Raw genomic sequence first — 23,902 nt, 5'->3', positions numbered from 1 at the left:
CACACACATACACAAACATAAACACACATATAGACACAAACACACACACGCACATATACAAACACAGACATGTATACAAACACGGACACACATATGCATGCAAACACACACAGAAACATGCACAGACGCAAGCAAACACAAACAGAGAAACACGGACACACACACATACACACACAGAAAGACACACACAAAGATCCAAAAACACATACACAGAAATGCAAACACACACAAAAAAATCAAACATGCACACAAAAACACACAGGCATAAACACACAGACAGAAACAGAAACACGACCAAAAATCATACACAGAAACAAACACGCGCAAACACAAACACAAACACACACACACACACACACACAGAGAAGTGCAAACACAAATATACACACATACACATAAAAACGCAAACACACACATACACACAGAGAAACACATAAACACAGACACAAACATATACACACATACAAACACACACACACATACATACAAACACGCGCACACACATATGCATGTAAACACAGACACACACAAATATACACAAACACAGAAACAAACACACACACAGAAATGCAAACACACACAATAAAACAAACATACACACAAAAACACACACAAGCATAAACACACACACAAACACACATAGAAAAGCACACAAACATACACACACACACAGCCACAGAAACGCAAACACACACAAAAACACACACACACCCACACAAACACAGACACACACACACAATCACAACCACACAAACACAGAAAGAGTTTTACCCATCAGCATATTTCCAGTAGTCAGTTCACACTCCACGTCAACTAACACACACGCACACTGCTGAGTGTGTGAGCTCATTACAGTGAGAGGTAAACAGTGTGTGAGAGACGCTGAGTGTGTGTGTAGAGGATGAGATAATCACAGCATCACAGATCAAGAGGAAACATTCACTCCGTCAGATCATCACAGCACACACAAACACTACATCCCATTCATAAACACACACACACACACACACATATTCATGTTTAACAATATATAACATCCTATATATCGTCACCTTAGAATTATAGGGTTCTATCTGCGTTCTAAATGATTTTGAGATATTGAGCTTCAAAGATTTTGCATTCCATATAGCAAACAACGTGTGTAACAGTTCTCTTTCATACATTAACAGGACAGAGACCCTAATGGTTCTCTAAATGTAAATTATAAAAGTTCTTTTACATTTGCAAGTTGGAATAAATAAACCAGGGTAAATGCAGATAGAACCTTCTCATTCTGAAACGTCATTTTCCACTTGGAATTATAAGGTTCTAGCTGGCAGATCATTCATTAAAGCATTGCTTTTCAAGACATACAACCAAAAATGTATAAGTTGGTGTTGTACCTATGTTGATGCTTGAGAAAGTTACAGTTTTGCTTTTGTTGTGGAAAAAAGATTCTGGTCTGCAAAAATATTCTAAGTCTCTAAGTCAAACTTTTCAAAAAATGACAAAGTCTGAGATCTCCGAAGTCTTCTCCGCTAATGGGATCTTAAATCTCTCAGGTGCCCGCCACCAATAGAATCTCATGGTCTTTCAGGGGTCTTACCCATGTCCAGTTAAGGTCTTTCCTTCCTGTTTCAAAAGTGATGACTCAGCCAAAAAACAATGCTCAACAATATATCTTGTTCACTGTCCACTGAACTGTCAACTGTAAGTTCAGCTGAAGTTCATAAGTGCTCATAATTCTTTAGATGTCAGTACAAGTGAGTGTGGGTGCACGTGCAGGTGTGCTTTATCATGAGTTACAGAACAGAACGCAGGTCTCCTTTTCGCCTTGCTTCCATAAATCAACCCTCTATGTGACATTAATGCTGCTCTTCTAATTTATCTTCTCATCTCTGACTGCATTTGCACAGAATGACTTTTTTATTTACCAAAGCACACATACCTGATAAAAATGCCACAGGTATGGGTAATAATATAATAGATAATAATACTGAAATCACTCAAAAAAGCATATAAATGAGAGTAATACATTCGTCAGAAATTCATCAAGACACAATGATTTCCCCAACACTTTCTATAACATGTATTTGTGTTTTAGAATGAATATTATTTCTTGTTCAAATTAATCATACAAGGCTGTGCTAAACATTTTTTTCCAGTCCAGATGGTAATTTTATCTAATTAATTTGTTAAAATTTATTACATTTTATGCTTTTTGAATTATTTAAAAAAACTATGCTGATTGAATTATGTTTATTGAACTATATGCCCCATAAATTAAATTAAGTATTTGCCCTTCAAGGCTAAATATTAAATTTAAAGACTTTAAAAGAAACAGACGATGATCAAATGAGTTTTCTGAAAAGCGTTTCACTGACTATATGTAAACAAATAAATATATTTATACAAATAAATATAAATATATAATATACAGTATTTCCCAGAGATGGGTTGCAGCTGGAAGGGCATCCGCTGCGTAAAACATATGCTTGATAAGTTGGCGGTTCATTCCGCTGTGGTGACCCCAGATTAATAACGGTACTAAATGGAAACGAAAATGAATGAATGAATGAATGGATCACAATGTCAAGAAGTGCTTCTAAATCATCACATTTGCACACATCTCAATTTTGTGTGGTGCGTCATTTTTAGTCAACTCTGATTTCATGTGATTTAGTCTTTCTGGTCTGTCCCGCTGTCCATGGAGCAGTCCGGCGAAATGACAAAGAAAGCTGATCCTGATTGGTCCTCGTGCGTGCTTTGAAAATGATGATTGGCTCACAGAAAGAATCTTATAAAGCGAAGCTAGAGTTCAACTTTGTAGATAAACCATTTTTGTTTTTTAAATAAAAAGTCTTAAAATGTAAACAACTTATAAAAAACATCACATAATGTAAATAAGTTGTCATTTAATAAGAATATGTCAATAACTCAATTTCGACAAAAATGTCAGACAGAACCTTTTAATTCTAAGGTGTTGATATAGTAACACTTCAGTTTAAGTCACAATTCACGCTATTTACTACTGGCTTATTACCTGCATATTATTAAAATATTAACACAGCCCTCCTGTGATTTTATTCCCAAATTATGTTTATCAGAGTAAGGACATTTTCACAGTATTTCCTATTATATTTTTTCTTCTGGAGAAAGTCTTATCTGTTTTATTTCGGCTACAATTACAGCAGTTTTTAATAAAAAAAAAAACATTTTAAGATCAATATTATTACCCCCCTTAAGCCAGGGGTGTCCAAACTCGTCCATGTAGGGCCGGTGTCCTGCATATTTTAGTTCCAACCCCAATTAAACACACCTGAACCAGCTAATCAAGCTCTTTCTAGGTATACTAAAAACTTCCAGGGAGGTGTGTTGAAGACTGGACACCCCTGGCTTAAGCAATATTTCTCGATTAATTTTAATTGATTAATTAAAATTAATAATTTAGTATTAAATTAATAAATAGGAATGAGTTATTAAAACTATTACGATTAGAAATGCGTCTTTCTCCAATTCAACAGAAATTGGGGGAAAATATACAGAAGGGCTAATAATTCTGACTTCAACTGTATGTTGTTCAATGCGTTGCATTTTACCTGCCATGTCGACTGGCTGTGTACACGGATCCATCCTCACTTCCCACCACAAAGTTATTAACGTCCCCCAGAGGAAAGGACATGGAGGTGACTGCAACCGATTTAGACTGCTTAAACACCAGCTCCATACTGTCCTGTACACACACACACACACACACACACACACACACACACACACACACAATGAACACCACGGCCAATAGCCTCACTCAAGGCACAATATAAATTCAGACAGCGTTTTACCAATCATTAACATCTGACACTGCGGCTTGGCTTTGGTTTTTGGAAACTCGAGGCTGAGCAGCAGGGAAGAACTTGTGGTTCTCGATGGGGCTTTTTTGTGATTTTGAAGCCAGCAAATCACTTCTCTTGGCACTTCGTTTTTTTTTTACTGTTTTAGTAAGCAAGTCTTTAAAGGTTCACGAAACCCTCGAGTACTTTTTTTTGAGATTTTAACAGATTTTCATGAGTTGAGCATCAGTGAAGACAATGTTAGCACCTGTCAGCTTTAATTGTGGGGAAAATTGGATAATTTTGAGCTTTTGTTAGCTAATTTTAGCTTCCGGGTTTAAAATGATTTTTGAGGCGGAGCAAAATCGGTGACGTAGCGCAAAACTGCAAGTGCAAAGATGACGCGTCGGTTTCCTAATTATTCATGACTGCACGTGCTTTCCGAAGGCAAGCCAGACCTGCCAGTGCCAAGCTGTGAGACACGTTGATGACAGGGTGAGATGCACCCACGGATGCACGGCACACAGTTGTTACCTGTTCATGAAGGGTCTTATGTGTTTTGTTTCCATGATCCACGGGGTTTGTTGCATGTTTTTCCCCGCGATGCTGTCAGGGCCGATACAGCAAAGCTGTTTGTGTGCAGCAAGCATTTTTGTCAGTACAGCAGCACGAGAATTAGAGAATGGCGGACGTTGTCTTTTATCAGGAGTTCGTTCACATTTAGACACATCGCCGTGCTGCTGTGTTCGCCTAAATCCTTCAGATTACCAGCAGGGCTAATGGTTAAAATAGACAGAGAAAGAGACCTGCTGCACTGAGTCTGCATTCAGACCCGGGGATTGAGGGAGAAGTCCTCATTTATAATGTTTATATAAACACGATTATCTTTATAATCATATAAATTGTCAACCCGGGCTCATTGTGGAAACGTAGCCCCGCGGACATTTCTGCGGACCGCGATTCACGTCCCGTGAGGTACGTATTCGAGCAGTTTTTCTTTTCGCGGATCCGGGAGAGGCTGCCATTCGCGCCCGCGCTGTTCTCGCGCGAAAAGCCGCCGGATCGGCCGACACAGCCGCCCTCCTCTTCCTTCTCCTCCTTCCCTAAACCCAAGCGACGGTTTGCAAAAGCCGTCCAGAAAAAAAAAAAAAGCAAAAGCCCTCGTCTTCGATTTCGACCGCGTTTTCAGATCCCGCCGCATTCTCGCCCTTATTTTTCGGATTCTGTTTTTCATCTTACCTGATTTCCGGAACCGCTGTTCCCCGGACTCGATCCCGGTCGTCGTCCCCGCGGTCGGCTCCTCCTCCTCCTTCTCCGGGGCCTCCGCTCCGCTGACGCACAATGTGAGCTAAGCGGACAAACTGGTTGCATCGGGAAAGCCATCCACTCGGAGGCGAGCCGTCGGCCGGCAAGCGCGAAGAGGAGGAGCAGAGCGGCGCCACACCGCCCCGCAACGTTCGCTCGAAAAAAACTAAATGCGGCCTTACGTACCTCCGGCCACGTAAATCGCGGTCTCCAGAAACGTTTCCAGAATGAGCTTGGGTTGTAAATTGTGGTTATCTGTATATGAAATTACGAATAACATATGTAGCAGGGCATTAAATTACTGTTTATTTCTTTGTATTTAACTTCATAAACTATAAACTCATGGGTCTCCTCACGGTTTGTGTCTCATTTTGGGAACCGACTGACAACAGTTGTTCGCTCCCCTCCTTCTCCATGGCTCTGCTGGCCACGCCCACTCCTGCCCTTTGCTCACAGAGCTCCACGCCCATTATGATGCATCTTTTGAAAAAATTCTGAGGTGGACCTGTACCGAAAGTGGCGGGTGTCATGGCCCTTTAAAAACTGCTTGATTTTTGATTGTGCTGGTTATCAGAGTCCTTAAAAATTTTGCAACACATTTTAGAATATTAGTTACTGTCATTTAAATGTAATTAATTACATTACCCATGACCAAACAACATGAAACAGTGACACACAAAAAATATATCTTTTCTACCATGAAAGGAAATTATGTCCCAACCATCAGTTTCTATTTTACGCGACATTGCACCAAAAATATGCTGCAGCATAAACTACTATAACAATGATTATCCTCAGGTACTGATTACGGGCTTTATTCAATGTTAGATGCTACCAATCTGAGTTTAAATAACAGTTTATGAAAGAAGCAGCAGAGAGTTCACCTCTTGAAAATAAAATAACTAGCAGACAGTTTGAAAATGAAAGGCAGAACTGTGACTCCAACCACATCAGTCACTCAGTGGCCAATTAATAACGTTAAAGAGCTTTAATATGTATTAATTAGCTTAAAAGCTTTCGCCATTTCGTTGGGAGTGCAGAGGCTGGTTTTTAAATGTTTCTGTCATGTTGTGTTGTGTTCGTGTAGACAGCCAAATTGCTTATTGCTGGAATCTTGTCGCGTCACATGTTGTTAGAACACTGTGTCACATTATTACGGTCTCTAAAGTGAAATGCGTTACAAAACTTTTGTATTACTTTTAAATTGCTTACATCAAAATAAACACTGAAGAGCATGTCTACCTTTCCAAACAAGGGGGAAAGCCCTGTCCACTGCTGAAAATCTCTCCGTCATTAGCATAGGACTTTAGTCTTGTGTTTGAATCTGCCACTATGCTGGCACACAAGCATTTGTAGCTCCGCCCTCTTTTGAAAATCCCACAATCTCATTTGAATTTAAAGTGACAGTCACCAAAATGAAGTTCAACGCATAAAAGGGTCAGTTTCAAAGAGTTATAAAATATTATTTGTGTGTTAATTTGAGTTAAAACTTCACCCACACATTATAGAGACACAATTAGAGACTTATTTTAAATCTTGTAAACGGGCATAATAAGTCACCTTTAAATATGTCATAATATTACAAAAGCATCATTAGTAATGTGTTACTGTATATTGCTTATGCTTTAAATGTGTATGTATATATATATATAAATATATATATACACACACACATGTATGTATATATGCTTTAAAAGAATATACAAATACAATCACAATACGTTTGTAATGCATTACTCCCAACTCCCACCAGTGTGTTAGATTTTGTATCAGAGCATTATGGGTACCTGTGGTTGAGACAGCATGTCCAGACTCCAGGAGCACATCTTTCCATCAGTAGAGATGCTGATGAGGTTATGAGCGTTCTGGGTGCCAACCACATTCACACAGTACACGGGGTGCTGGACGGAGAAACACAACAGTTAGGTAAGAGTCGAAAAATAAATTATATTTGTGTGTGTGTGTGTATGTGTGTGTGTGTGTGTGTGTGTGTGTGTGTGTGTGTGATGATGCCATGTACCGTGTGTGCAGCAGCGGACAGAGGCGTCCTCTGGACAGGAGTGCGTCTGTTGCTTCTGTTGTCCCACAGGACGATCTGTCCTGAGTAAGTGCCACCGACAACCAGATTAGGATGAAACTTTGCAAATGCTGCAGACATGACTGCAGACTAGAGGAGAGAGCAAGAAAGACATTCAATTAAAACTGATTAAATAAAATTAAACAATGTTTTTAATTGTTGTACTTTATAATAATTAACGTCTCTGTATAAACAATTTTTTAATCATGGCACATAAAAAGGCACAATATGTACGTTTTGTGTTTATTTTAATATCCGAAAAACACTAGAACTGTGTTATTTATAGCTATCATATACATATATAAATAGAATTATTAGCCCTCCTGAATTATCAGACCCCCCTGCATATTTTTTGTTTAATGGAAAGGTCGTGAAGGGAAAGATGCTGGCAGCCATATGTAGCTGTGAAGCGCTGCTGAAGATAAATATCAGATATTTGGGTTCTCAGACGTCTGCAAGTCTGTTTTTACCAGCTTGACTGCAAATATAGTGTTGCTACCGTTTCATGTGGAACTGCGCGCTATAATACGGGACAATTAGTGTTTGGACAACAAAATAAAAACGTTGAAGAGCATAATGCTATCAAAGCATGGCGAAAAACACCTACACCTGAGCTGGCTTTGTTGTTTTCTAGCTGCTGTGGCCTACCTGCATGGCATGCTTATTTTAAATACTGTTGTTCAAGTCCCAAGACATGGTCTTGCCTTGAGGGAACAGCTGAACTGGACTACCAGGACTGGATGTACGGCAGGGGTGTTGGAGCAGTATCCTGGCAGATTACTACTACAATGCATGAGGTACAGCAGCCGTCTCGTCAGTTGTTTAGGATTGTATTAAGTATACCCTGCACTAATGTAACTGTAGCCCCTGTCGGGGGACTTGGTGAGGGCGGCGATGGTTCCAGATGCATTGAGTGATGCACACGGACTCAGGCTTCCCTTACACTAATACGCTTTAGTTTTAAAACGTGAAAGTTTTGCTACGGTAATGCCTTCCTTCCACACTACGCCAGAGATTTCAAGCACTGTAAACAGAGCTTTTTGAAAACGCTTTCATATTTAAATGCTGCTTATGCCCCATTCACACGGGGCGTCGCTTTGAATGGGTGATGTCAGGCATTGCCAAACTACATTGTGGATCGGTCAGCGCCAGTTCAGTGGCGTTGTTCGCTGCAGAAGGTGGGATATTCTCAACTTTTTAAGCGCCAACGGATGTGTCAGCCAATTAGATTGCTTTATGCAAATGCAAATACACCAGCCCAGACAGTTGTCGATTACAGACTAACTTTGTTGGCTGATGCTGCTATGATGATTGCGTACGCCTCAACTTCATACATGTCCTCTGTCAAGCGTTAATACTGAAGCCCCATGTGAATCGGGCGAGCTGGTGTATTTGCATAAAGCAATTGATTGGCTGACGCCTCCATTGCCGCTTGAAAAGTTGAGAAATTCCCAACTCCTGCAGCAAACAACGCCACTGAAAAAGCGCCGACGAATCCACAACGCAGTTCGGCAACACTTGACGTCACCCATTCAAAGTGACATCCAGCAGGATAACGCGCCACATCTGAAAGCGTGCATCATCTCAGACTGGTTTCTTGAACATGACAATGAGTTCACTGTACTCAAAAGGCCTCAGATCTCAATCCAATAGAGCAGCTTTGGGATGTTGTGAAACGGGAGATCAACATCATGGATGTGCAGCCGACAAATCTGCAGCAACTGCGTGATGCTATCTCAATTTTCTTTGTTGAATCTACGCCCCCAAAGGATTAAGCAGTTCTGAAGGCAAACGTGGTCCAACCCGGTACTAGAAAGGTGTACCTAATATAGTGGCCGGTGGTTGTATAAATCCACAATAAAGTGTCAAAGTAGAGTCTGATGTAAAAGAATAATGAAGACCCAACCCAACAATGCTGATTTTTTGTTATTTGCTAAAAAAGCAGAAAAACACACTCGCCACTGGGGAAAGTTTCTCTGCCCCAACACACTTAGCTATGAGATGGAAAAAATTACAAGTTCACACCTCTGAGTGTGTGTGTGTGTGTGGATGAATGAGCAGTTTTCCGCATCTCTGTGCATGTATGTGAGTGTGTGTGTGTGTGTGTGTGTGTGTGTGTGTGTGTGTGTGTGTGTGTGTGTCGGTTCCTTAGGGCAGCACATGTGGTTCTACTCAGGCTGTCCACAGCGCATCCCCTCAGGCCAAACACACAGCAACACTTCACAAACACACAAGCAAACACTGACAAAACCTTCTGAGAGAAAAAGCCATGATCACGCAATGATTAGTTTTAATAATTTCAATTTTTAGTTTTAATAATTAGTTTTAATAATCGCAAGAACGCGATGGAGATGTGCAGCGAGGAGACATCTGATAACTAAGATGAGCTAATAACCGCAAAAAATGCCTGACTTAAGCAGGATTTGGAGCAGCTTTCTAGCACGCACCATCATAGTGGTAAAATACGCATCTGAGCAATTTATTAAGCAGTAAAATTAGCCTGGGGAATAATGTTGCATTATTACAGAAATAAAAGTGTTGACTGCATTTGTTTTGCACTAAAATCAGTCAGTGATAATGTCGCATTGTTTTTGCAATGTGTTTTAAGCTGTCGGAACATATATAACAATACAATGTAATATAACATAATTTAATAATACAATATATTTTAATATAATAATAAAATATAATAATAGAATATAAGATATAATATACAATAATTTAATATAATAGTATATAATATAATATAAATATTAAATATATAATAATATAATTTAGATATTATAATTATAATAATATAAATTCTATCAATACTTAAAACATAAAATAGTTCTAAAAACAGAAATAATTTAATTAATTTGATTAGAATTGAATCACCGATATTATAATATTAAATTAAATCTGTTTGATTACATTTGAATTACCGGAATCATAATTTATATAAAACTGATAAGAATCTAATTACCGGAATATTAAAGTTTATATAAAAGAGGGCGTGACTTAAACTGGAAGTGCCGCCTTAAAGGGAGGGGCTACTATCCATCAAACTTTTTGACAGGTAGTCCCCCATATATCTCTCTATGTCATCAGAAGTGACTAGTCAACGTCAAGTCGTTCAACCCCCAGTGTGCATGTACCTTTTATTACTGATGTTGTGGGGACCAAATGTGTCCACAATTATAGCAATTTCAGTAAATTAGGTCATTTTTTGGTACCCATGAAGAAAACAGCTCATAAATCACACAGAATGAATTGTTTTAAAATTTTTTGCTTCCTGTGAGGTTTGGGTTTAGGGGTAGGGGGAGAGAATATACATTTTGTACTCTAAAAAAAACATCACGTGTATGAGAAGTCCCCATAAGGATAGCAGTACAAGTGTATGTATGAACACCAACAGAGTGAAATCACTGTGCAAAGAAATGAGAGAGAGACAGAAAGATTCATAAAAAGAACTCTTCAGCCCACCCATGCGATCTCTTGCCTGTGTGAAGGTGTTTGTATATGACAATCATGTTTACTTGAAGAGGTGTGTGTAGAGCGAGGAGTGAGTCAGTGCTGATTGAAAGCAGGTGTGTGTGCGTACCTGACAGTGGAAGACATATTCCGGTGTGGCCTTCTTGTACTTCATGTTCCAGACCAAAGCCACTCCGTCAGGCTCATGCGGAGCTTCCTCGTTGTTGTTGTAAGAGGCAACCAGCAACTCTGGATACTGTGAACACATGTGTAGAGCTCAGGAAAACAACACCTCTAGCACACAGGAAAAACTCTGAACTGCTGGCTTCCAGCTCATCCTGGCCAAGAGTCACCCACCTACATTATACACTAATATTTGTCTTTTTGTATTGTTACAGATATGTTAGAAAAAGTCAAATAATTGACATTGTGCAGATTTAAATTTGTTAATAAAAATAGTAATTGAAAATGCAAACTAAATACTAACAAAATGTTCATGTCTCACTGTTTTAAAGGGGATCTATTATGCAAAAATCACTTTTATATGTGGTTTAAACAGTTGTGTTGCAACATTGTGTGATTATAAACAGCTTCTAATTGTCGAAATTGTTTTAATTTTATTTGCTATAATCACTCTTGATAAAAACAATCTGCATAAACACTTTGATTGACATTCTCCCTTTGCACGTGTCATCAGTGGGGGAAAGCCCCAGCCACTAGTGACCATAGCTGCGTCCCAAATGGCACACTATACACTATGCACTCATGCACTATGTACTTATGCACTTACACACTCAACAGGATAGTATATGTATGTAGTGGCGTCCCAAATGGCACACTTATGGTTTTTTACTAAGCGGAAATTCAAACCGTTTCCCTGATGACGTTTGACGGTTGCCAAATCAGTGACATAAACAACCGAATTATCAAATAATACCTGCCGTGAGTTTAACCACATTCACCATCGGGAGGCGCTATAATCACTCTTGTAGGAGAATTTTGCTTTCACCATCCAAAATAAATAAAGTTATCCAACATGTGCGTCCGATAGCTCCGCCCCTTCCGCTACGTAAGCAAACCTGTGGTCGTTAAGTGCGTGAAGTGTCCATCATTACACACTTCATTTTAGTGGCTGAATGAGTGCATCATCCGGGTAATTAAAGTGCACTTATTATTTTTAGAGTTTTCAGTCTGAACGCACTACTTACACTATTTATACTACAAAATGGCATAGAATAGTGCATAAGTATGCGATTTGGGACGCAGCACATCTCTCTCCCATTAGCATAGGACCTTACTGCAATTGTAGCTCCGCCCTCTTTTGAAAAGAACTCAATCTCAATTGAATTTAAAGCGGAAGTCACCAAAACGCCACAATTAGGATCAAAGCCTAAAAGGGTCAGTTTCAGAAAGTTAAAAACAATATTGATGGTGTATTTAGAGCTGAAACTTCACAAACACACTCTAGGGAGTCTGCCAAAGACCTATTTTACATCTTGTAAAAATGGGCAGAAATGGTATTTTTTATTCCTTACATAAATAATTGCAGGAGACAATGAGAGGTCAAACATGCTGCACGTTAAGAAAACACATGCAAATAGAAAACTGCAAATAGCCCAGAACACAACTGAAAAATATCGGTGACCCCAAAAACCATGAACTAGGCTGTTCTTCCTGTTAGGTGAATAAGTAATCTTACGCTTAAAAGAAAGAGTTTGCTTTTAATAATAAAGAAATAAAAATAATAATAATTAGTACAAAGATAAGTCATTTATAATATAAAAATAAGAATATTCAATTTTGATTTTAGGTTGATTTCAGGTCATTAAGGGTTTAAATGTTTCAGAAAAAACTAAATAACACAAAAATGATCAATATATGAAGATATATACACTTTATATAAAACAAAAAATAACTTGACTTCTAGCCCTCTAGATTACGCTTATTTTACCAAAATAAAATATGATCATGCTTCGATTTTTAATGATTTAATCAGGACAGTAAGGTTTGACTTTGCTTAGATTAAAGTCTTGTCACTGAACAGAAATAATGTCCAGTATAGAATATAAAGTAATGCTGCAGTGGAGACAGAATGAATATTGTGTCTGACTCCATCATGAGCTTGGAGGACTGCATCCATACATCTCTGACATGACACAAATCACTGATTAATAAAGTCATCTGGAATGAAGAAGAAAGGACTCCCAGAGTTCATCAAGATTCTTTATATTCATCTTCAATGCCTCCTCCTTCATCTTACCCCAGACATGCTCAATAATGTTCATCTCTGGTGACTGGGCTGGCCAATCCTGGAGCACCTTGACCTTCTTTGTTTTCAGGAGCTTTGATGTAGAGGCTGAAGTGTGAGAAGGAGCGCTATCCTGCTGGAGAATTTGCCCTGTCCTGTGGTTTGTAATGTATTGGGCAGCACAAATGTCTTGATAGCTCAGGCTGTTGATGTTGCCATTCACCCAATGTATCCCCAAACCATGATCCTTCAAACTTGACTGATTTCTGTGAGAATCTTGTCTCCATGCGGGCTCCAGTAGGTTTTCTCCAGTATTTGTGATGATTGGGATGCAGATCAACAGAAGATTCATCAGAAAAATCCACCTTCTGCCACTTTCCCAAATGATCAACTAGAAGTCAAGTTATTATTTGTTGCTTTTACAACTGGGATCAAGACATGACTTTTGTCAGGTAGTGAACTTGAAGTTTTTACATGTATGAATCACATACCTGTGGGGACCAATCCAGGCAGGTCACCACTCGCTGTTTGGACCAGCGATCATCAACAAACTTCCTATTCAGAGACAGTTTAGTCCCAGCCTGCATCTCACTACAAACAAACACAAGCATCTCCGATTACACAGTGCATATGCAATGCTTGATGATTAGTTTTAGGTGTGTAATGCCGATTATTACCCCTCCTTCTCCTCCATGTCTCGGCCGCTGTAGTCGAAGAAAACATCCACGTGTTCGGACAGAGCGCGCTCCACGATGCGTGTGCTGTGATCGAAAAAGTCCATGAACTCCTCCGAGTGCAGAATCTGTAACTTCTCCTCCTCTGTCAGCTCATGAGGCAGCGCTACACGCATAAACAGACCAGAAACTATGTGTAAATGCATTAAACAAGTGCATTTATACTTTAAAACTGCTGAATTCTGATTCTAATGTCAGCTAAAGTTCTGTGTGCAATTTAATGTATAACTGCATGGCAATTAAAATATGTATACTGCATGGCCTAATATGGCTAGAAACTATACGCTCATTGTGGCGGAGAACACTTTTAGCTTAGCATAAACCATTAAATCGGATTAGACCATTAGCACACCTTTCACAAACATTTCAAAAACAGAGTTTTGATAATTTTCCTATTTAAAGTTCGACTCTTCTGTAGTTACATCATGTACTGAGACCTTTTTCTAGCCCGATATGGCTAAAAACTATACGCTCATTCTGGCGGAGAACACTTTTAGCTTAGCATAAACCATTGAATCGGATTAGACCATTAGCATCTCGCTCAAAAGAAAAAAAAAAAGTTGTTTGATAATTTTCTTATTTAAAGTACGACTCTTCTGTAGATACATCATGTACTGAGACCTTTTTCTAGCCCGATATGGCTAAAAACTATACGCTCATTCTGGCGGAGAACACTTTTAGCTTAGCATAAACCATTGAATCGGATTAGACCATTAGCATCTTTCACAAACATTTCAAAAATAGAGTTTTGATAATTTTTCTATTTAAAGTTTGACTCTTCTGTTGTTACATCATATGCTAAGAGCAGTTTGCATGTCGAGATGGCTAGAAACTAAACTGTAGGAATTTTGCTGCCATACCATTGGCTGCAGCAGGAACATTAACATTATGCAGCGCCTGAAAATAGTTCCTAGCTCGGTAACAGTGCTGTGTAATATTGTTCATGAGAAGTGTCAAGCTTTAAATAGGAAGGGTAACTTTTCTCTTTTAGCGAGATGCTAACGGTCTAATCTGATTTAATAGTGTATGCTAAGCTAAGCTAAAAGTGCTACCGCCAGACCTAAATATTGGCTAAATGGATTTAAAAAAATGCTAAAACACATCTGTTTAACTTTAAGGGAGCTGTAAAATTAGTCCTTTTAGAATGTTCCTTTTAGTAGCTTCATGTTTTTCTAGTCGTTGCAGATTTGAACCATTCAAGAAACTTAATTATTTTAAGCAAAAACTTCTACAACAAAAAAAGATGTGAAATAAAAAACACACAAACTGCGCATGTAGGTAAAAAAAAATTACTTGAATGAATATTAAAAATGTAATGGTGGTTATACATCCATGGCTTGAACTAAAATGCGCTAACCTGCACACATTGAACTTTCAACAATTCAATAGTCTGCTGCCAATGATTTAAGTTAGTGAAGTTGTTTTTAAACATCAGAGCTTAGTGACAAAAACTGCAAATATTCATAAGACATTCATCCACAAAGAGTTAAGAGTGACATAATACCTTCCTCCACTTGTTTCTCCTCTGGTTTCTCCTTCTCGGTCTCAGCTTCTGGCTGTGCTGCTGGAGTCTCTTCCTCTTCATCTTCCTCTGCACACAGAATAAAAGATGATCACACACATTAATTTGACAATAGAGAATTAAAGAGTGATGTTTACATACATAAAGGAGTCAAATAAATGTAATGCTGCATAAAGGGATAGTTCACCCAAAAATGCAATTTCTTGTAAACCTTTAATTCTTTCAAACCTGTTTGAAAATTAAAATAAAATAAAAATAATTGCTGTTAAAAAAAACATCTGCAAATATAATCTGATGTGAACACCAATATGGGGCATTTTGTCTATCTATAGTAGGTAAAAGTGGGTAAATTGACACTTTTTCTACTATACAGCAACTAAACATTAAGCAGCAGTTTCTGTTAAAGAAAGAAAAATAAAGTGCTGTATTTTAATTAGTATCTTGGTGTCTAGGAAGCTTAAGTAACATCGTAACACTCTTCTTTTTAATTATGTATTATCAGCACGGCATTTACATATCAACACCTATTCAGTGATAAACAACTTGGCCTCAGGACAATGTAAACTATGCGCCGGGAAATCAACCAACCATAATAGAGCTCATTAACATATTTAAATTCACAAGTGCGTATTTAACCGTGGAAGTCGTACCGTGCGGTTCAATATTATATTGAGAACCGTGGCATATTCAGCAAAAGAGAGGGCATTCATTTTCAATGAAGATTAAAGGAGGCAGTAATGTTATAGGCTCCGTTTTGTTATAAATATGCATACAGTGAAGATGACGTGGCGAGGCCGTGGCGCAGTAGGTAGTGCTGTTGCCTCACAGCAAGAAGGTCGCTGGTTTGCATGTTCTCCCTGCGTTCGCGTGGGTTTCCTCCGGGTGCTCCGGTTTCCCCTACAGTCCAAAGACATGCGGTACAGGTGAATTGGGCAGGCTAAATTGTCCGTAGTGTACAAGTGTGTGTGTGGATGTTTCCCAGAGATGGGTTGCGGCTGGAAGGGCATCCGCTGCGTAAAAACTTGCTGGATAAGTTGGCGGTTCATTCCACTGTGGCGACCCCGGATTAATAAAGGGACTAAGCCGACAAGACAATGAATGAATGAATGAATGAAGATGACGCTCATATTAATAAGCAGCCACACGACGCCTCCACATTTCTGCTGTCTGTTAAGTTGCTAATATCAAAATGAAAATAGGCAGCTCCTCATATCATGTCTTCATTTTATTGTTAAGATGAAACAACGTAGCCTGCAGGATGATGCGAATTGTGTTATAAAGTACACTGTTCCCTTTGAAGATTTACCCGACGTGTCCTCAGGAGTTTGTTTTCCATATCAAACCTGCAAAGTCTGAACTTACAAGGAGAGGATGCAGGACTGAGCTGTGTGTAGGCTATTTCATATTGAAGAAAAAGCCCCAACCAGATAGGCGGACTGCTGCAGCCCCGCCTTGTTTTCAGATGTCTCTGTTTTCCCCCATCCACACTGAGGGCCTACTCACACTATGCTATCCGAACCGTGCCCAGGCCCGTTTCCCTGATTGTTTGAAAAGTGTAAGATCGCTAAATCGGGCTCAGGCGCGGTTCACTTGGGCTTTGGCACAGTACGCTTGTGTGAGAGTGCAAAACGCGCCAAAGCCCGAAACTGAAAGCGAGACGTGACTTTTAAGGGACTGTTTCATCTGGATTTATTCATCAATCTTACTTTTCAGTGAACGCAAACTGCCGCAGTTTATTAAAGACGCAAACCCCTCACTGTACGACAGCTGCACCTTCAGCAAACCTCCTAATTCCTGCAGCACGATGACTTTATGATTGTTTATGAGTGTCAAAAGTGGCTGTTCGGCAAAGTATCTGACTGCGTATCACCGCATCCTAAATGATATAACTGAAGAAATCCCCACTGTGCTGAGCAAGAGTGCTTCTGACCACGTAATGTGAGTGCGGGCCGTCGGGCGAGACGGGAGGGGGGACAAGCATGCTTTGGCCCGGTTCAAGGCAACTGTACATAGCGTGAGTACATCCTGAGATGGAGCAGCAGCGTTACAGAATGAAAACGGCCTCTTTAGGGTTTACAAAATGCTCCGTTTTCAGCGATCTAAAACTCCGACGTAGTGTGGACGGATGGCATAACCATAGCAAAACTTGCGCATTTTAAAACTAAACCGTATTAGTGTAAAGGGAGCCTCGCTCTCCTCGCACCATGTCACCAGATGTTCTAAGTCCTCAAAGTAGACCCTCTCTAGCTCCTCCTTAACTATCTTCTTTGGGTTATGAATAAAATATGGTAATTCTAATAGTTTAATTTATTTGAGTTTTGGAAATTACCAAGCGACCCCTCGTCATTTTCTTGCGACCCCCACTTTGGGAACCACTGGAATAGGGCATAAGGGGGAGAACTGGGAATAGAACACAACCAGGAACTCTGCTTCTAACTACAGCTCTAGAGGTGAAGTTGGAAACCTACAAGTTTGCCACGCAGTTTGCGAATGTTCATTGGAACGATGGATTTGGGAAACGCCAAATCAATGAACTTTTGTAATGATGGAACTTGAGATCTTAGTTGGCCAGCCATAATTTTCGGAAATGCACCCCAGATTGGGTAGCAATACATTGAGGAAAATTAAGACCGGTTTAAAAAAGATTGAAGACCTACAACACAATATTTTAATAAATTTGAGACTTTTTAAAACATTTTGATTTTGAGATTTAAGACCTTTTAAGACCCTGCGGACACCCTGAAAAGTGGAAAAAGCAAAGTAAATGGACTGATTAATGAAGAAATTGTGACAAGTCCAAGTCTGCAGACAGCCTGTTTATTCCATTGAGATGCCCAAAAACAGCCTGAAGTGTGTTTGAACACTGCATCTACATCCCAGAGTGTGTCCTCTCGCCAAACTACAGGGGGCTTCGCCATTGAAGAGGTCTTAACCTACAGCCCGTCCAACAGACTCCTGGCGTAATTGAGACAGGGACTCTATTGAGCAGCGCATCCCACACACACACTCACACACACGCAGGGCAGCAGGTGCCAGCGGCTCAGACAGCTGACGGCTGCGAGTGTGTGTCAGGCAGATGGTTCTGTGTGTGTGTGTGTGGTGGCACAGGGATGGCACAGGGGTTTCTGCCTGACCGCTCTTAGTCAAGACTCTCTCCGGATACACAAGTCCGTGCAATTAGAGAGTCGGCAGGGGGTCCAGGGACCGCTATTCACCCCCAAACATGAGCAGCTAAATGAAGCCACTGCCCGGACCAGCTGTAAGCCACACACACAGATACACACACACACACACACACACACACACACAGAGCTCATCGCCTTCAATGTTATATAAAGGCCTCAATGTTATATAAAGGCCTCAATGTTATATAAAGGGAAGGAGGCCAAGTTTATCGAACTCCAAAATGGAAAATAGTAGGGATGTGTTTGTTGTAGGCTGTAGTGATGGTGGCGTAACAATTGTTGATTGTTTTTCTTTCTCATAATGAATATGATCCCAACTTAAAATACACAAAAAAAATAATAAATAAAAATCTACTGACTGGCCACTTTATTAGGTACACCTGTACGACTGCTCGTTAATGCAAATTTCTAATCAGCCAATCACATGGGTGAAACTCAAAGCATTTAGGCATGTAGACATGGTCAAGACTTACAAAGAGACAATATCCAGTGAGTGGCAGTTCTGTAGGCGCAAATTATGCCAGAGGTCAGAGGAGAATGGCCAGACTGGTTCCAGCTGATAGAAAGGCAACAGTAACTCAAATACACCACTTGTTACAACCGAGGTCTGCAGAAGAGCATCTCTGAACGCACAAAATGTCCAACCTTGGGGCGGATGGGCTACAGCAGCAAGTTTCTTGAACATGACAATGAGTTTACTGTCCTCGAATGGCCTCCAGTCACCAGATCTCAATCCAATAAAGCACCTTTGGGAGGTGGTGGGACAGGAGGTTTGCATCATGGATGTGCAGTAAGGTTGGGTTGATAAACGATGCAATCGTTCATCGCGGATGGCCGACAGACATCACGATGCTGGGCTCCGCCTCCATCGTGAACTTCAACTTGCTCGTGAAAAATACACACTTAGACCCCGTTTATACGAACACATAATAGTTTTAAAAATGGTATTTTAGAACGAAAACGATCCACGTCTACACTGGCGTTTCACCTAGCATTTCTGAAAAGCCCTTCTTCCACACTATAGAGCTGAAAACGCACATCACGTGACCCCACACACACACACTCTGTCATAGCGTATGTGTGCGTCTGAGCTCCAGCAGTCAGCGAGTGCTTTGAGTACAAAACCCCAGAGAGCAGTGCATGTCGGACAGTTTATCAAGGATGTACCGCTGGATGGCGTCTCACTATACTGTAGTTGTTAAACGTGATATTTAATTAATCTTGTCTCTATCTAATGACTCTTCTGTCTTTTGAATCTATTAGGTAACGTGTCACAGCGTCAGTACACTGCTTCAATCTTTCGCTTTCACGCTTGTACTTAGTAATTTCAGCAGTACTCAGTTACTGTTGGTTGGCTCATGTCGTGCAGCTTTTTTTACCAACCAATTTGTCGGCGCCATTATAATGACACAGATCACCCTGCCTATTCATGCCAGAGTCCCATGGAAAAAGTGATTGACAGGTGGTGATTTGTGTGTAACTAATATTTATTTATTTATGATTTGGTTATGGGTAAAACAAAGACCAAGCGGGTCAGGTAGTTGAAATAGGCCAGTAGCCTACAAATAATTAATTTGTTATCAAACGATGGCAAATTGGTTCACATACACAGGGACATTGGAGTGTTTTAAAGCAGCCATTCATCAGAAGATCGCTCGTATGTCAGCTTGTAGACAAACCAGCTAATCGAAATGCGCCAGTGTCTCTGTATCTGTGGTTACACTCAGTAAACGGCAGTGAGTTTGGTAAACTGATGACCTTTATGGCCAATAGCAGTCATTTCTGTTGAGCACGTGAACACAATAGGCAATCTGCTGTGTTTAAGAACAAGGTCCACGGGAAATGGAAGTTTTTTAAAATTTCAGTACCGATTGATATTGAATTCCAGTGTCATGACAATCCTATCCAGCAAAAGTCAATTAAAATGAAAAATGTTAAAAAATTAAAACATTTTTCTCAACACTTCCGAACAGGCGCAAAATGGGAAAATTAGGGTTGTGTTGGTCTGAAAATAGCAACAAATCACAGCAAACATGTCTTGCGCCTTATTGCGTCAGGTATATGATGGGGCCCATAATGATGGAGATTGGTTCAATGATGATGGCCGCTGGACGTGACTGAATTGAAGGACAACATTTGTGCTTTACATGTACGGCTGGTATTATAATTTGTGTTGAATCAATAAATGATTTTGATGAACTCTTTCCCTGACGTTGGCATGAGAAAACGCTTCCCTACCATTGACGAGTAATACAGCAATCCAAGTTTTTGAAGTATTACAGTAGGGCAAGCTCTAACGCATATCCAGATTGAGGTACATGATGTCATGTAGAGGACAGGAGAAAGTAAGATCGGGGGTAAAAATAAGAGTTATACAACCTTCCCTAGGCTTAATCCCTACCGTTTTTAATCTGTGTCTATACTTTTTTGTTGTTGTTGTTTTTGTTTTTTTTTAGCACCACAAAAACAGTCATTATTAAATCGCTAAAATCACAAAAAAAATTGTGAAAAACTAGAAGTATTGTATTAACTCTGATGTTGCGTTCACACCAAACGCGGAACGCACGTCAAGCGCGAGTGATTCACATGTTAAGTAAATGCAAACGCGCGAATAGACATCCTGTGGCGTGTTACGTGCGAATGGCGCAAATTGCGCGAATGGCGCGGGGCGAATTGAGCGTTTTGCGCGTTTGACGTGCTTAACGAGCGTTTCGCGCGAATCTCTCGATTTCGATAATCTCAACTTCAGCGTACATTCGCGCCGCGTTAACCAATCAGAAGCTTGCTCTTGTGGGGGCGTGATTGTGACGTAGAACCTGTTGTCAGTGTTCCGATGAAAATCCTCCAGCCTTCACCGACAACAAGTCATCAAACTCGGCTTGGCTCAGTCAGAAGCACCGCTGAAAGCCTCCGTCATCCAGGTTAAGTTTCTGGAGGAGTTTATGAGCTCACAGAGCTAGATGCACCTCTGAAAGCATGTAGTGGACTCAGACACGACCCTAAACGTATCGACGCTGTTTTTCAGTCTTCATAAAGCACATAAACACTGTTATTTTCTTCATAAAATCCATGTTAGCCATTTACCTATGAAGCTAGAGTCTTCGGGCAGACAGAAGCCCTGCCCATCACGCGAATCTGTTCTGAAGTGAATTTGACACGCGAATGAAGCGGGGTATGACGTGCGAATGAAGCGAGTAAACTCAAATGTTCACGTGGCTATTTACGCGCGAATAGCGCGATTTATCCGCGCGTTCCGTGTCTGGTGTGAACACAGCATAATATTAGTGAACAAAAGCAGGGAATAGAGAATAGAGAAAAAGTTTAATAAAGTCAAATAAAGTTTCAAGTCATTGGCAAAATTTCCACAAGAACAACTGGAATTATTCTGCATGACTCTTGCAGTCCAATTAAAATAAAAAATAGAAATAAAATAAGTAAAATTCTGAACATTTTGGCAACATGCTACAGCTTACGACTTCATGGAATGCTTTTAATTATTTTCAAAACAAATTAAAAAAAATAATAAATTTAGTTTTTGGACAAATAATTTCTTTAATCTTTAAATTGATTTTGAAACACTCCCTGTATTAGCAGTGAGTTCGGTGAACCGATGACCCTTATGGCCAATCACAGTCATTTCTGTTGAGTACATGAAAACAATAGCAAATCAGCGCTGTTTAAGAACGTGCTCCACAGCGCTTAAATGTTTGTGGGAAATGGATGCTTTTAAAGTTTCAGTACCGGTTGGTACCGAATTCCAGTATCGTGACAACACTAACCAGCATTAGTCACTGGAAACACAGCTCTCAAAATAAGTTTAAAATCATTAGCAAAATTTCCACAAGAACAACTGGAATTATTCTGTAGGACTCCTGCAGTCCAATTAAAATGAACAATTGTCAAAAAATAATAAAAATTCAGAACATTTTTGGCTGCATGCTACAGCTTACGCCCTCATGGAATGCTTTTAATGATATTCAAAACAAATTAAAGCAAAAGAAATTGAATTTTCGGAAAAATAATTTTTTTAATTTTCCCACGAACACCGCTATCCGTTAATCAAAACGAAAGCCTTGCGCTACGCCCATGCTAATAGCATGTTTTTTTTTAGCATGACCAGAAAAACTTGTTTCAATAGAGAGTGAAATCGCCCTTTCCTGCAATAATCAAAATGATAATGTCATCTGTCAGATTTTACATCAGAAACGCGTCCACGGTTCTCTCTGGAGGGGCCGGCTTTGGAGCAGGGGGGGTTTCTCCCTGATGAGTTTATGGAGTCGTTCTGATGACACGGGCCATCTCTTCGCGCCGGGCCCGTACTCAGCAAGGAGAGAGGAGAGAAGGTTAAAATCTTTCCTTTCAAGGGCCTCAATCAGGCTCGGAGGAAAACAGTAATCAGTGTCTTTCAGTCCGGGGCCCGAACGCAACGCGGCCCTTTCTCCTCCAGCCAGACCCGAGCAATCAACCTGCCAGGCATTAGCAGCGGAAAAGACAATCTGAAAATAAGGGGTGTAATGCACCTGCCAGCGAAAATGCCCATTTGGAGAAAAGCAAGTGATCCTGGTGACCCCACAGAGGGGAGAGCGAGGAAAAAAAAGAGAGCGAGAGAAAAACATTTAACAGAATTCACCCTGATGGCAGATCCCCTTCCCATCGACACCTCATCTCAAAGCAGCAGCAATTATAGCTTTTGTATCCCTCAAGAAATAAAAGCTTTTTGCTGGGGGGAGGGGAGGGCGAACGCAGAGAGAGCGGCCAGTAATCGGCAGCCTTTGTCAAAGGACAATGTATTAATGCGAGCGCCCCATGGGGTCAGAGGTTGTTCGAGAACAAGACTAATGCTCTTTGATGTCCTCTGCAGGTGCACCGAGTCCGTCGGGCCGTCCGCTGAATAGGAGACACAGGGAGAGAGACCTCCGAGCGCTCACTGACTTCCACGCGGGTGTGTTTGTGAAAGAGTCCCGGGTGAACTGCAGCTCTGTAAATACCACACTGAGCGACTCGATGAACAGGTTGTTCGCTATGGGCTTTTCTGCTGCTACTGTAAAAGAAACAAAGGGATGTGCGCAGCTCAGCGGGGCAGCGTTGTGCTCATAGCGAACATTAATTTGAACAGACTCAACTGCACGGCATGCAACTGTCCTGCACATTAGTCTATATAATAAATAAAGGCAAATATAACTCTGCAATTTGGAGCCTTTTCACATATTCAGGTTTATCAGTAGTGGAATGCAAGCCGCCTATCCAAATTTTAGGAACAACACATAATAACTTGACTTCTAGTTGTTTACTTGGTATCAGAAGTGGCTTATATGAAAGGCAAAGTCTTCTAGATTATGCTTATTAGACCAAAATAAAATACGATCATGCCTTGATTTTTAGGGCCCTATCATACACCCGGCGCAGTGTGGCGCAAGGCGCGGCGCAATAGTCTTTTGGTAGTTTCAGCTTGGCGCAAGAGTGGTTTTGAGGCGTTGCGCTACGCTGTTTAAATAGCAAATGCATTAGCGCTCATTTGTGCGCCCATAGGTGTTCTGGTCTAAAAAGGAAGGCGTTCTGAGGCGGACCG

At 40.3% G+C, this 23,902-nt stretch overlaps 1 protein-coding gene across 5 annotated transcripts in view; it reads right to left on the bottom strand.

Moving 5' to 3' along the window:
- The window catches only part of dync1i2a (dynein, cytoplasmic 1, intermediate chain 2a), a 61,038-nt gene that overhangs the window by 8,191 nt on the left and 28,945 nt on the right, over positions 1-23,902 (bottom strand). For 3 of the 5 annotated variants that reach the window (XM_017357723.4, XM_021478769.3, NM_001076667.1), the window contains 7 exon segments: positions 15,131-15,217; positions 13,570-13,732; positions 13,384-13,483; positions 10,775-10,900; positions 7,135-7,281; positions 6,902-7,015; positions 3,579-3,712 (listed from right to left, as the gene is read on the bottom strand). In XM_017357723.4, the coding sequence (XP_017213212.2) occupies positions 3,579-3,712; positions 6,902-7,015; positions 7,135-7,281; positions 10,775-10,900; positions 13,384-13,483; positions 13,570-13,732; positions 15,131-15,217 (871 nt within the window). 5 annotated transcript variants of the gene reach the window in all.

Source organism: Danio rerio, chromosome 9 (genome assembly GCF_049306965.1).
Source record: "Danio rerio strain Tuebingen ecotype United States chromosome 9, GRCz12tu, whole genome shotgun sequence".
NCBI classification, from domain to species: Eukaryota; Metazoa; Chordata; class Actinopteri; order Cypriniformes; family Danionidae; genus Danio; species Danio rerio.
The sequence above is the reverse complement of the archived record's forward strand: the minus strand, read 5'-3'. Positions and strand labels throughout refer to the sequence as shown.